At 43.5% G+C, this 15,564-nt stretch overlaps 1 protein-coding gene across 1 annotated transcript; it reads right to left on the bottom strand.

Annotated features, from left to right (window-relative positions):
• Positions 1–612: 612 nt before the first annotated feature.
• LOC147703295 (uncharacterized) lies at positions 613–3,493 on the bottom strand. The gene is made up of 2 exons (XM_086929491.1): positions 2,435–3,493; positions 613–735 (listed from the first exon to the last, which is right to left on the bottom strand). The coding sequence occupies exons 1-2, from the start codon at positions 3,491–3,493 to the stop codon at positions 613–615; spliced, it is 1,182 nt and encodes a 393-aa protein (XP_086785617.1).
• Between the last annotated feature and the right edge of the window lie 12,071 nt (positions 3,494–15,564).

The following is a 15,564-nucleotide window of genomic DNA, read 5'->3' on the forward strand; positions in this document are numbered from 1 at the left end:
ATACATTATGGATCAAATAAAATGTAGCGAACACTCATTGACAGGTTTCAAAAGAGACATGATTATTGTTACTCCATTTGCAATTGCTACCATCAAATTCTTATTTCTGTTTCAGTCAAGCCCAATCGTGTCTGAATCATTTGAATCGTACAGAAAATAGTGTAGTTGCTCCTAAAAAATAATGGTTATTTAGATATATTTTGTTATTATTGAAAGTTGCATTTCTGAGGTTTCAGAAAAGGCTGAGTTTATTTTTAAATTTTAATGATAGTAATTGATATATCTAATCTTTAACATAAATTTCTTATCTCTCTTTCAGTCATCATCAGTAAGTCTTACTTTTTATTCCTTGTCTGACCTTGTACATTTTGCACTATTGAGGGAATCCTAATAGGTTTCTAAACTAGAAAGATATTTTAATGTTTTTTGTTAACGTATACTTGACATGAATGTTAGCATTTTTTAAAGGGCTATTTGTTTTTTTGAATTTTCATGCTGCTAATCCACATCTAATTGTTTACATCTCTTTCTCATTGCTCTTCTAGACATCAGAAGTAAAGCTGATCTTTTTTTAGTCGATGAAATTTGACATTTTGCACTATTGAGTCAATCTTAGTATTTATGCTGTACCTTCATTTCCTCTATGTGGTCTTTGAAATGTGATGGATTATATATTTCCCCTGCCGATAACTGTCCTAGAATCATATTGTTTGCTTTCAGTCTTTCAACTAGAAACTGATAAGATAAATGTATTCATTTATTTATTTATTTAGAGGTTTTATATAGCGCTGGCTGGACCCGGGGGTATCAGAGCGCTTTACATTTTGAGACAAGAAGGTCAGTAAGACATGGGTCATACATAGCATCAAGGAATATAAACAACATATAAGTCTCAGCCTGACATATTTCAAAATGATAAATATGGGAAATAAGAACACCGAAATGTGGGAGATGTGAAAATCAAAAATAACCAGGCATACATTGAAAAGAGAGCCGGAAAATTGCATAGGAGGATAGGGAAGTTGGTGGTCAGATTGGGTTTGTAAGGACAAGAGCAGGAGGGGCAGAAATGAGGGCAGAGGGTGGACAAGGGAAGGGGAGGTGCAGGGAAGAGTGAAGGTGGTAAACAGGGAAGTGGAAGTGACGAGGAGGAAGGGCGAAGTAAGGCTGAAAAGAAGGGAGGGCAGATGCATCTGAGGTCGGACAGAATGTGGCCAGTGGAAGAGAGCAGATATGGATTATGGTCCCCAATATTTATTGAGGAGATGTAGTTTGAGTTCTTTTTTGAAGCTAGAGTAGGAAGGGTTGCAATGAAGGTCAGTTGGAAGGGCATTCCAAATGCATGGAGCATTGCTGGAAAAGGATTGAGACTGGGTGGTTTTCTTTTTTAGAAGGGGGGGGATAAGAATGAGGGCGTTTGTGCTTCTCAAGGAATGGGAGCAACCGGCTTTTGTGAGTTTGTTAGCGAGGTAGGTCGGTGTATTCTGGTGGAGAATTTTGTGTAATGCAGGCTCTTTTGTACGTGGATCTACCTTCAATGGGGAGCTATTTAAGGGTTTTAAGGGTAGGAGAGATGTGGTCAAATTGCTTGCAGTCTGAGGTAAGCCTAGCTGCAAGGTACAGCACGATTTAAGCAGTGGATCTTGGGAATTCCGGTGAGAATGGCATTGCCATAGTCGATGCGAGAAAGAACAAGGGATTGGACGGCTAGTTTGAAATCATCGATAGGGATGAAGGGCTTGATTTTCTTAAGGTTATAGAGATTGAAGAAGGCTCCTTTGGCAGAATTATTGATGTGTGTCTTGAGGGTTAGGAGGTTGTCAAGTGAGATACCTAGTGATTTGACTGAGGAGGACAAAGATAAGGAGCAGTTGAGGGCATTAAGCTCAGAGATCCAATTCTGAATGGGGAGCTGGTTGCTTTCAGGGGAAAAAATAATTATTTCAGATTTTTTAGGGTTGAGTTTGAGGTGGTTAATGTGGAACTAGGATTGAATCTTGATCAGAGTGTTGTTGAGGTGAAGTATGTCAGCATGAGTTTTAATCTTATAATAGAGTTGGGTATCATCGGCATAGAGATGGTAGTTGATCCCGGCTTGTTTAAGAATGAGTGTGAGAGGTTCCATGAAAAGATTAAAGAGATAGGGAGAGAGGATGGATCCTTGCGGAACTCCTAAGGAGATGGAGGTAGGGTTAGATAGGCAATTTTGGATTTTGATTTGTTGAGAACGGTGTTGTAGGTATGAGACTAACCATTTATGTGTCGTACCATTTAGGCCGAATCGATCTCTAAGAACATTGAGTAGGGCAGAGTGGTTAACAGTATCAAACGCTGCAGAGAGATCAAGGAGGATGAGAAGGCTAGATTCACCATTGTCAAGTGAGTGGTGGATGTCATCAACAATGTTTAGCATGGCGGTTTCAGTGCTGCATACTTTCCTAAAGCCAGATTGGAAGGGGTCTAGTAAGTTAAAGTGTTCAATGTGTCTCTCTAATTGGAGAAGAACACATTTTTCCAGGGTTTTGGAAAGAAGGGGAAGGTTGGAGATGGGACGAAGGTTATTGAGGTCGTTTGGGTCTGCCAAAGGATTTTTGATAATGGGGGTGATTTGGCCTAGGTGCAAAGAAGTGGGGACACAGCCGGTGGCAAGGGAGCTGTTGATAATAGAGGTCCAGGTAGGGGTGATGATATGTTTGAGGTTTTGGACAAGTTTGGAGGGGAGAGGGTCTTTGGTGTGGGAGGAAGGCTTGAGTTTGGAAATGATGTTAAAGACGTCTCTTTCTGTGACTGGCTGGAAGGTAAGCCAAGCGGCATTATTTTTAGTAAGAGAGTTAGGATGATTGGAGTCCAGGAAATTGGGGGGCAAGGAGGGGTGAGGGAGATCAGAGTTATGATGGGCAGTAGAGGGTGTAGGGGGAGTTCTGATGGAGGGTGGGATATAAAGAGAGGTGTTCGGATTGGTGGTAGGGATCGGAGTAGAGAGGAAGGATTGCTCAATTAGTTTAATTTTGTCTGAAAAATAGAGAGCTATTTCTTCACATCTAGTCTTCAAGGCCAGTGGGACAGGGGGAGCGGAAGCAGTTTGATTGCGCACAATATTGAATAGTTCTCTTGGCCTATTCTGAGCTCGATCTAGTTGTGACCTGAGGAAGGAAGTTTTTTGTCTAAAGATGTGTTTTTTGTAGGACGATCTAGCAAGTCTGAGGCTGGCCAGGTTAGAAGGAGAGTAGTGCCGTCTCCATAATCTTTCAGTCAGTCTGAGTCTACGTCTTTCAATGTTTAGGTCTGTGTTAAACCATGATTTGGAGGGGATATTTCTTTGTTTTTTGAGTGTGAGTGGTGCTAGAAGGTCAAGGGTAGTAGTGACAGCGTTGTTATATTGTTCGGTTAGTTCATTCGTGTTAAGGGAATGAGGGATAGCGAGAAGCTGGGCCTGAAGTTTGGATTCAAGTAAGTCGGGAGGGATATGACTTGGATTTCTGATCAGTTTCATGGGTTTAATAGTTTTGGAGGGTGGGGTGGAGGCAGAGTTGGTTATGGAGAACAGGATAAGGTGATGGTCGGACCAGTCAATGGGAATGATGTTAGATAGAAGGGCTAGATCTTTGCTGGTAATGATAGCGTCAAGGGTGGCTCCTTTGGAATGGGTTGGTGACTGACAGATTTGTTTGAGGTCATTAATTTTGAGAAGGTCAGATAGGAGGGAGATTGAGGGATCTTTGATATCATTCCAATGGAGGTTAAAGTCTCCCAGGAAGATGTTTTTAGATTTGGAAATTGAGGATTGCGTTAGAAGGTTAGATAGGTCGTCAATGAATGGGTAGTGATTTCCAGGTGGATTATATATATTGTGAAGGCGGATGGGAGGAATCCTGTATTTTGAGTTCGGCTACAAGGTATTAAAAGGAGGCATATTCGGCGTTATTGATAAGGGAGAGCTGTAGTTCGTCTTTGAAGATGATAGCTACAACACTGCCTTTTCGGATGGGTCTATCTTTCATAACAATGGAGTAGCCCAGGGGTGAGAGTAGGTCAAGAATGCTTGTAGAGTGTTCATTAAGCCAGGATTCTGTAAGGAACGCGATGTCGATGGATTCGCTAAGGATGGTTTCAGAGATTTCTATGGCATGTCGGGCAGCGGAGCGGCAGTTAACAAGCATGCAGGTGAGGGGTTTGGGAGTGGGTTTGGGAGATGGGAGGGCATGAATGGAGGTGAGATGAGGAGGGGGTCTAGGTGAGACAGGTGAAGGGGGAATACGACTGGTTCCCAATATGACGGGGATGCTTGAGAAGGTGGGAGGCATGTACATGGTTGGTGAGTAAGGAGGGTAGGAATTTTGAAGGTCGGAAATCTCCTGGTGAGAGAGGGTGCAAGTGGTGCGGAGTGGTCTTTGAGCCCGGCAAAGCAAGGGATTTGTTTTTCACGGTTTAGATGTGGTGGGGTTTATTAGACTAGGGCTGGCGGTCTTTTTTCGGGAAGGGAGGTCGTTGGATTTGAGGTTGAGGACATCTTTCCTGAGACGAGAGAGATATCTGGTAAGGGTGGTGAGGTTAAGTTCAATGTTGCGAAGGGAGTTTGAGATAAGAGTGAGGGGGTAAATAGGGTGTGGGGGAGGAAGACAAAATGGGGTTCAGAGTTAGCTGCGGAGGGGGGTCTGCTCTGAGGAGGCAGTGAGCAAAGGCAGGCAGGAGGCCTGATCTGAGGAGGAGAAGAGCCAATGCAGTTAGGAGAGCAGGGAGGGCTGTAGTTGTATGGGAGAAGGAGTGGCATGTCGGGGTAGGGGGGAGAAGGGACCTCTGTGGATGAGAATTTTTGAGATAGCGAGGAGGAACAGTTGCGGATTGGTTTGGGAGTGAGGGGGGATAATGGGAAGAATATGGTTCAGCGAGGGAGAGGATGAGTAGGGAGAAGAGGGGTGGGGGAAGTGAGATTCAGAAGGTGTGAGGCTGAATTGGGTGGGGAGGAATGAGGGGGTGGAGGGGGAAAGGAAAGGGAGTCTGGGTGAGGAGTGTTGTGATTCGGTGGGTGTGAGGATGAGTTGGGATAGGAGGAGTGAGGGGGTGTTAGAGGAGGAAAGGAAGGGGAATCTGGGTGGGGAGTGTTGTGATACGGCGTGAGAGAGGATGAGTTGGGAGAGGAGGAGTGAGGGGGTGTTAGAGGAGGAATGGAAGGGTAGACAGTGAAAGAGGGCACGGAGGGAGGGGTCATAGGAAGGGGAATGGGTAGGCTGATTGGGGGCAAGGGGGATTGGGAGTGAGGGGGTGAGGAGAGGATCAAGGGGAGAGGGGGGTCATAGTGAGAAAGTAGGGGATGGGTGACAACATTTGCATAGTGTCATTAGATGTTGAAAGGTCAGGGGCGGGAGAAGTGGGCTGGTGGGGCAGGGTCGGTGGGGAGAGAGGAGGTGGAGAGTATGGGAGGCTGTTGGTGGAATTGGACAGTTGGATGGTCAAGGATCTGAAATGGAGCTCGAAGGTGTTAAGATGGGGTACGGCCGCTTGGGTGAGGATGTTACCAGTTTTAAATATGGAGATGTTGATTTCCCCACAAAATGTTTGAGATAGAGTGGTGGAAAGTTTGTCACCATGGGGTATTTTGGAGGTTTTAGTGACTGGGAGATGTTGTGTGAAAATGCTTTTCCATTTAGAGGGGCGTTTGGAGTAGAAGATGTAATTCGTTTTAATGGGGGCGGTAGGGCTGTAGTAGTTGTCAACAATAAGTGTTTCAGGATTTCGAATGAGAAGGTTTGCGTTTTTAGAAAGATTGGGGGGGTACGAAATGGACCAGGAGTTGGGACCATGTTTAGATAAAGAAAAGCCCTGGGAGGGAGAGGGGATATTGAGAGGAGGCATATTGGGCAGAGGAAGAAGTAGGGGAGAGGGGAATCAGATAGTCACAGGAGCAGTGGGGTGAGGATGTGGAGGGAGAGATTTGAAAGGGAGAAGCGGAAGGACGCAGTGTTGGGAAAGGGTAGGGGGAGGAATAATATGAGAGAAAGGGGCCAGAGTCAAGAGAATATGAGTTAAGTTAAATACGAGGGAAGCGAGCAGAAGAAAGTCCAGCGAAAACAAACAAGTCACATCACCGTTGCATATGGGGGAAGCAATATTAAAGCAATGCTGAAATATCCCCAACACAGCAAACAATCAATCCCCACAAAGCTACACAGGGTGAGGATCACTATGATTCAGGACCAAGAGTACTGGGTGATTAGACTGCACATATTCTCAAGTTGGGTGCATTGTTAAAACAGTCCAGCGAATCAAACAATTGTATCACAGAATACACAAAAGGAGGTTATGGGCCATAGAGCAGTGGTAGATACTTAAAGCGGTAAAAAACATATAAGACATATAATAACTGGCGCTAGTTAGAAACATCAAAAGTCAAAAGTCAAAAGCCATAAAAAAGCATATGAGGGGCAGATCGAAAAATTAACAGGACATGTAGGATACATCAACATAGGGGGACGAAGTTCAGGATTAGGCCACAAGGTGGAGCTCCAGGCTAAGGAAGGGAGCAGCTTAAAATTCAAAGGAAAAATAGCTCAGGAGTGTTTCAGTTGAAAAAGTGGCGCTTTTGTTCTATTGGCAACGCGTCCATCTTGCGGGGCCTCGAAGTCGTCAGATCTTGGCTTGGCACCATTTTGTAAGGTTAGATTAGATCACGCAATATTGGTGCAGCTTTTACTACTCCATTGATGTCCGCGCCGCTTCGCTCCTGAAATTCACTCTGCCCTGCCAGTATAAATATGAAACCCTAAATTTATAATCAGCGCTCCCAGAAGGTGACTTCTCAAGTTAAACAACTTATAATCAGCTCTCCCTGGAGGTGTCTTTTCTCAAGTTAAACCATCAATTACCTAAAAAACTAAGGTATTTCAGGGCTTGGCGAGGAAGGCCTCACTTGGTGCCGGTGTTGAATTCCAAAGCTTAGCCTGCAATCTCTGTTTGGAATCCAGTCAGCTGAACTTGAAAGTCCTATCTCACAAAGTTAGGTGAGATGAGGCGTGGTAGGGAGAAGCGCGAGCAATGTCGTATTCTGAAGCGCTCAGCTGGGACAAGACGGCGCAAGAGGCAGGTCTCACCTTGTGTTTGTGTGGGATAAACACACCAGCAACAATTGTATCCGGTGGAAGGTCAACGCACAATCAGAAGTTGGTCGGGCCGTCGGGTCATCCAGCATCGAGGCGGTGAAATGGGCATGAAGAGCTGGGCGGCAAACTGTGTAAGCCACGGAAGGAGCGTGAGCGCTGGAACGTTCCAAGGCGTCTGCCATTTTGCAGGCACTCTGAGGAAGCGGGGATGAGCCGTGCACTCCCAGGCGCATGGCGGCGATGAAAGGAAGATGCTGCTGCTATCGGTCGATGTAGATATACTCAAACCAGCAGCTGGATCGGTCGTCACCGGTCAATCGTGAAACAAGTGGTCTATTTATCAGCAGGGAGGTGAGATGATGTAGGGGAAAAACTTCAGTGCGGCTCATCGGTACCGAGCTGCATCCCTAATGCGACGAGGTGCCCAGCACACACAGCCTCTGAGCAGAGAGCACAGACCAGATGTTAAGGTCTCCGTGGCAATCCAGGCCGGACCCCTGCAGGCGGGTCGCAAAACATTTCAATTTTATCAACTACTTCAAGTAGGTGGTAACCCTTTCACGAATGGGAAGGTGTCCCCAAGAGACTGCTTCCCCTTTGTGAATGTCTGTAAATGCATTTTCTAAGAGCAGGCAGTGGTCCCATGGACCACTGCCTGCTCTTAGAAAATGAAAGAAAAAGTTCTCATTTTCACTGTTGGCAAAAATCCCGTTTTCCATTAAGGAAAATGAGCTGCTTCACAAAAAAAAGATTTGTTTATTTAAAAGCAATAATGGACATGGTGGTATGCTGACCCCAGCATGCCACCATCCCTGGGATTTCTGCGATTCCTAGGGGGGTGCAAATTGCATCCTACCTAATTAATAGTCATGAGGTAGGTCATTTGCGATCCCCGAGGAATCACAGAAAGTATTAAACACACTTTCATGCATTCCGTTTTGCGATTTTCTAATTGCGAATCGCAAGGATTCACAATTAGGAAATCGCAAAATGGTTTGTTGATGCATCTGGCCCAAAGATGTTTGTCTCAATATAAGTAGAAAAACTATTTGCTGATCCCAAGAAAGTGGATTGCTATTTAGGGTAGGCGGTCAACCAGCTTAAGGAATATTAACCTTAACTTGTCAGGGTGAACGCTAAAGTGGATAATTAAACCTGAACTTAGCCCCCTGATAGTTAAAGCACAGAAAAGACAGGATTAACTTAGGGAAATGTGAAAAGTATTGTCAAGTGCCAAACAGTGATAAAGTATAAACACCAAGAAATAAGAAATTGAATCCCAAACCTAATTAGAAAAATTGGGTGAATTGTAATGTACAAAACTTAATTAGGGAGATCAGATTGGTTAATACGGAAAATTGTACGTTAAAAATATTGCAATAATTATTGGGGTAATATGCTGGCTCCTAGGTGTGATTTTCATCCAGCCATGAGGGAGTACGGTTCAGATTCATCAAGCAAATTAATCCCAGTGAAAGATTTTAATCCTATGTTTAGTCCCTGAAATGGTATTTGAAATAATCCAGCCAGGGAATGTTGCAATCTGTATCCGCAAAAGCTCTCTTAAAGCTGGGAAACTACTGCACTAGGTCTTGCTGAAGCCTTTAGTTGTGGTGGAAAACACTTTCATTTGGAGAAATATAAAATTAGTGGTCGCTGGAGTCATCACGCTCCCCTACTGATTTCTACCTCTGGGTTTAGGGCCTGATTTAACGTTTGGCAGACAGTTATTCCACTACAAATGTGATGAAGGCCTCATCTGACCTATTAAAATTGCATTAGGTAAAAAAAAATAATTGCTGAAAGTTTTATCAGCATCACATAGATAGATAGTCGGGTTTCGGCAGCCCATCCATGCCGGTCTTTCTGACACAGAATGGCTGTCAGAACTCAACTTTAGGGGCCCCCAGTAGGGCCACAATGGGTATACTGCCTCTGGTTGGTCCATGAGGTACCTGCCAGGTGGTGCAGGGATGAAGTGCACCTCCTATTTTACAATGGGAGCATGCATTCCGGTGGGTCTACATACACCCAGTATAGGATTGTCATTGAACAGCGTTCGGTTGCATCCTAATTAGTAAGTCGGGACCACTGACCGAGTATCGGTTGATCCCATGACCACAATGATGTCTGGTGGAGGCAACTCCACCCGACATCGTAATAGGGCCCTAAATTGGAATATTAATACAAATTAAAAATAGTCTATTTTTTTATTCTGAGCTTTAGGTTTTCTCATAGGACTGTTATACTACTTCGGAGTGAAAATATCTTTGGGGCACATATCTGTGGGTATATGTAAAAAAAGAACTGATTGCATCTACTACATTTAATTGCTAGGCATCCTATCTTTTGGGCTAAAAGTCCCAACTAGGGGTGATTTTTAAAATATTTAAAGGTAGTATTGTTTCCAGCCACATATGGTTAATTTGAAACAGTGGTACATTTTAAATCTAAAGGAGTCAGACTACACAGGTAGACCTGAAGCCATGTTTTTATTCTCAGCCTAGTGGATGGCACAACATGTGCTAGAGTCCACAGGTAACATTTACTTTTACTTGTGTGCATTTCCTGTACCATATTTTAGCTCCTTATTAGAAAGTTAAGAAGGCCAAATAGGTGTAAGCAATGTTGCAATACTTTAAAGTTGAGAGAACATTTAGTAGGGCATGGCAGCAGTACCCCATTTTGCAAAGGTGTAAAACCTGTTATTCCAGTCAGCATAGAAATAGGGGTGACCAAGCAATAATTGAAACTTTCTGAAATTCTCTGATTAAAACGTAAGCTTTGATATTAAATTGTGATGTTGAATCTGATTGGAGCCTCATATTGATTTGAACTAAAGTGAGTGGTCCAATTTGTTTGATTTTAATTCTCACTCTCAAAATTTAGCAATTCATTTATTTGTTCCAGTATAGATTTTGAATAATTATTGTCTTTCTTTACAATGCGTTTGTTTAATATATTGTTTTTGTTTCCATTCTCCTTTAGCCTATGTATGAGGTAAGAACCAGTTTTATGATGTACCTAATAAATCATTTATTTTTAAATTTGAAAGCATCTAATAATTAAGTGGCACTTATATTTATATCATTTGGGCATTGAATTGTATTTTGATTAGAAGTACCCAGAAAATAGTCTTTTGTAAAAATTAGCAGACTATTGTATGCTTCAGGAACATAGAAATATAAAAAATGGCATGCCTATTCACATATGCAGATCTTCTGGAACAATTTATGCCATTACCTTTCAAAAAGTCCCACCTCTCTCAACCTTTAGGAAAGTAAACATATTACAAATAATCTTGATAAATCAAACAGAAAAGCATACTTTAGTTACTTTTACCATCATCTTTGAATTTTTCACTTTGCTGTAATATTGGCGATATTAAATGTATAGATTATAAATGTGAGTTCAGAATAGAAACAATAAAATAGAAATATGACATGTGTTTGTTATCACTATGCAAACTAATGACACACCACCATTTTACTAGTATGCTTGCATTCTTTTAAATCAATAATATTGGGTTGAATGTATTGGACCCAATTCACAAAGAATGAAACATTACATTTGGAGATTGATGTTGGTACATCAGTATATTTTTTGTTTGTTTATTTATGATCAAAAAGTCCCAGTAGTAGACGTGATAGGCCTGAAATTGCTGCTCTGGCTGTAGGTTCTCATATGCTCGGTGGAATGTCATTAGATGGAACCCAAGGTACTCTATTTGCCCTGTGTGGAATTCTCCAAAAAGAAGAACTGCTCAGGGAGAGAATTAAGCTTCATGTGTAAATGCACATTTTTTTATTATACTTTCCCAATGGAGAGAACCCTTCTCCCTTCAGGGCAACAAAACCTAGTGGTGATCTTTTAGCCGATAGAATAAGGAGTAAAACTCCAAATATATTTGGAGTAGAAAAACATCAGCAAATACACATGTTTTAGGGTGATTCCAAACGTTCAAAGAAAGCCATGCTATTGAATTGTCACTTTACTCCACTTGAGTGGGAATTAACTACTACAAATTTTTCCAAACTCTTGGAGCATCAATCTACAATAGTTGATGCAATTACCATCAAAATATTTGCCTGTACATTTAAACTTGCGCTCTGATTTATCTCATGAAATAGGGCACATTGTGCCTAATTTAAATATGCTCTATCAATGAATTGCCCACCTAGATAGTTTATTGTTGTTTTCATTTCTCAATTCTGTTTATCTAAACAGTGTCTCTACCCAGATTCCAACAAAGTAAAAGCATATTATTGTATTCCAATTTATTTTCTAATGCAATTTATGCATTATTAATAAAGTCTCTAATTCAATAGTACCCTTCATTTACTGCATTGTACTTTTTTTTTTGTATCCTCATTTGCCTTGCCCTCCATTCAGAATCGCCAACCACCTTGCGTGTCAAATGCCAGAAGGCTTCAGATCTTTGCCCCCTCATGTATTGAGAAACGATTGTTAATACTGGCAGAAGGAGAGTCCCGAAAGAAATGAGGGGAGGAGGATAGAGTGCGAGCACACCATTACTCCTTCTCCATCTCAGTATATTTCAACCTGCCGGACCGACAGTATCTCGAGGGGCACCCTTGTACTTGGTCCACGGAGTGTTCTAGGCATAATCATTGGACCCGGAAAAAAAAAACCCGGGATCATCCTCTCCACTGAACCAACGTGTCCCAAAAGGCCAGATTTATTTGGTTCCCCGATCTAGCAAGGTCCACTTTAGATGTTTCGTATAACCATGTCAGCCAGCTCAAGTGTGACGGGGCTGTATTCTCCACCCAAACTTTGCAAATTCGTCTCCTGGCCAGTAGGATCGCATAAAATAAAAAAGACCTAGCCTGGCCAGTTATGCCCGCCTCGAGGCCAAAGATGATTAGTGGCAGCGTAAGTGACAACGAGATGTTTAGTATAGACTCCAAGGACATTTTTACTTCCTCCCAAAAACTAGCGGTATGGGGGCAGTCCATGAACATATGCACGTCCGATGCTTCCCTGTGGTTGCATTTATTAAATTTCTTTCACAGGAGGAATTTAGACAATCTCAGGGGCGTAAGGTAGGCCCTATGTAGCATGAACAAGTGATTCCACCTGAGCCAGGCTGGTTTCATGATTTTGTATAGGAGGGTGAAGGATTTTGTCCAAGTCGCCTCACATGGGAGCCCGAGCTCTTCACCCCACAGTTCATCTGGAAGAACCAGGTCCCCATCCACCTCCTCCAACAGAGTCCAGTACCATAGGGCAACTTCCTTGCCTCCCCCTGGGTGCTCTGCCAGCTGTTGTTCCAGGCTACAAATCTTTCCCAATGGGACCCCTTTCCTGATCAAAACCTTGGCCCAACTTTCTAACTGTAGATATTTAAATCTGGAGAAGGCCGTGGCCACCAGCTCCTGTAATTCCTCCGAGGCCCTCAGCCTCCCTTCAGCCACCAGCTCCCCCCATCTTACCACCCCGGCCTCCCTCACTGGAATGGACAATCTATCTTGCAAACATAGTGGTAAACCCGGGGATTCCCATATCGGTGCATAGTTTGAATAATAGGCCAGCCCTATTCTTTTCCTTACCTGAGACCATGCTGTCACCAAGGATGCTAGAATTTTTAGTTTGATCTTTTAAAAACATTTCTGATCCCCAAATTTAAATAAGAACCCGTCAATTGCCAAGTCTACCCCTTCAGCATGGCTTTAAATTTTGTCTCAGGTGATGTACCCACTGGCGTTTTTAGAAGCATTATTGTATGGGACAACTGAAAAGCCCATGCATAATACTGCAGGTCCGAAAGAGCAAGCCCACCCTTCTCCCTTCTCTTCCTCAACTTTTCCCATGCTAGTCGAGTGGACTTATAATTCCATATAAAAGAATTGATTTCTCGCTGACTTTTATCCAGCGATTTACCATCGAAGGCCAGAGGGATGGTATTGAAGATAAAAGTAAATTTAGATAGGATAGACATCTTGACTAGATTAACCCTACCCAAGATAGTCCGAGGAAGATGAGTCCATGATTTCATTAGCTTCTTGCACTCATTGTGTGTGCGCTCTAGGTTATGATGAGCCATGTCCCCTATTTCTTGCACCACCCAAATACCGAGGTATCTCATGGAGGTTGTCTGCCCTTTTAATTACTACGGGAAATGCTTTGTCTGGGTCTGACGTGAAGATTAAAGTGTTGTCCGCATACAATGAAACCTTCCTCTCCCAGTCTCCGAACTTGAATGGTGGGATGTTTTTGTCATCCCGCAGGATCTGGGCAAACGGCTCGATGTAAAGATCGAAAAGGAGGGGGGAAAGCGGGCATCCCTGCCGCGTTTACCTTGTGATTTTAACAGAATCGGTCAGGACACCATTTATCAGGAGCCTCGCTGAAGGAGCGCTATACATCAGAGAGATAACACGACAAAAACCCTCGCCAAAGCCAAACTTCTTCAAAACGGGCTCCAAATGAAACCAATTAACCCTATCAAAGGCCTTTGTTGCGTCTAGGATGAGAGTGGCTAGAGGGAGAGAAAAGGTTGAGGCTATGTCGATTGCCCCAACAAGATCATACGTTAAGTCGGACAGCTGCCTCCCTTTGATAAAACCCTTCTGGCCCTGCTGCACAATTTCTCCTATTACCGCCCCCAATCTCGCTGACAGAATAGATGCAAAGATATTGTAGTTGCTATTTAAAAATGAGATTGGTCTATAGGATCCACAATCTATTAGATCCTTCCCTGGCTTGGGGATTAAAACAATAGTCGCCTCTCCCCAAGATTTTGGAGGGGACTCGCTGTTCTTTAATATTCCATTAAAGAGGGTCGTCAATATTGGAACTACTGCGGCACCCAGGACTCGGTATAACTCTCCTGGCAGACCATTCGGGCCGGCAGCCTTCCCTTGCTTTAGTTGTCCCATGGCCTTACTAACCTCAGCCTCCGATATGGGCATCTCCAGACAGTTGCTCTGAGCTATTGAGAGGGTGGGTAGAGTGATGTTGTCCAACCAAGTATCTCTTTTGCCAATATAATTTGTGCTATTCTCCCTGTAGATCTCCTAAAAAAAACTCATAAAATGCTTGCCCAATCTCCTGCTTAGAGGTCCTTGCCAGGGCCTCTCCCTCCACCTTTATCTCTCTGATGTAATTCTTGGCTTGCTCGGTCTTGACTTTCCAAGCCAAGATCCTACCTGCCGCTTCCCCAAATTCAAAATGCGAAATCTTGCTCGCCTCCCATCTTTTCGATACTCTCTCCTGAAGAATTTTCTCCAGCTGTCATTTCATTGCGCCAAGTTTTTTTTGCTCCTCCTGGGACCCCATTGAAACCCCAGCTTATCCTCAAGGAGCCTCATCTCCAGCTTGAGCCTGTTTATCAGTTCTCGGTAAACTTTCCGCCTATAAGAGGCTCTGTTTGTGATACATCCTCTGAGGAAAGCTTTTAATGTTTCCCATACTATGGCTACCGCCGCAGAGTCCAAATTATACTCCAAAAAGGAGGTGGTTTCCGATACGAGGTAGGCTACTTCCTCACCTTCCAGTAGTAGAGTGCGGGCAAACGACCAGGAAGGAAGTTTCATCTGAGTCTCTAGCTTGAGAACAAACGTTAGAACTGAGTGGTCCGACAAATGAGATGGGAGGTATTCTATTGTAGTTAGTCTGTCTTTGAGGCTGTAGCCATATAAAGCATAATCTATCCTTGATTTGTGCTTGTATTTCAAGTTTCGGAAGGAAACCCCAAGTTTATTACCCACTCTTTCCCGCCACAGATCTGCCAATCCAAGTTGCGACATTGATGTAATAAGCGACTGCCTTGATTTGGAGGGGATACTCGCTCTAGAACTTGGGGATTTATCTTATTTGGGGTTGAGCACAATATTGAAATCTCCAACCCATACTACTGGATCTTGCGAGGAAACTGGGTTGTTGCTAATAATATCGAGGAAAGTTTTATTGTCTGTGTTAGGGGCATAATAGCCAACCACTGTGCAAATCCAGCCATCCACTGAGATTTAAAAAATGAAAAGGATCCCTCTGATATTTACATTATGATCCGTGCAGTAAAACCTGTCTATCCATCTGTAGGGATTTTGGGACCCAAGGGTTGTAAATAGCCAGACCACAGTACTTATGTTCTTGATTGTTTTATTCAAGATATGGGCAGTTCTTATCAACACTATGTAAGGGTGTAATCCAGGGGGTCTCAGGGCACTGGTTCTCTGCTTCCTGCTTGTCCAGAGCGGGTCAGGATGATGGGGTCTTTCCTTGGGCTCGAAGTTCTCTAGTATCCCGGGTCTCTGGGCCTCAGAAGGGAAGAGAAAAAGGGTGCAAGACACAGGGTCAATTCACTAGTCTGCCTCTCTGTTATGCGTGCTACCGTCACCAGTCAGTGGGGATGAGGGGTGTGAGGGACATTAAACATAGCCCAGTTCCACTCAAGTGCTCTGCCTCCCACCTCCCCGAATCAAGTACTCTACCTCCCACCTCC

This window comes from Lissotriton vulgaris, chromosome 7 (genome assembly GCF_964263255.1).
Source record: "Lissotriton vulgaris chromosome 7, aLisVul1.2, whole genome shotgun sequence".
Classification (NCBI taxonomy): Eukaryota; Metazoa; Chordata; class Amphibia; order Caudata; family Salamandridae; genus Lissotriton; species Lissotriton vulgaris.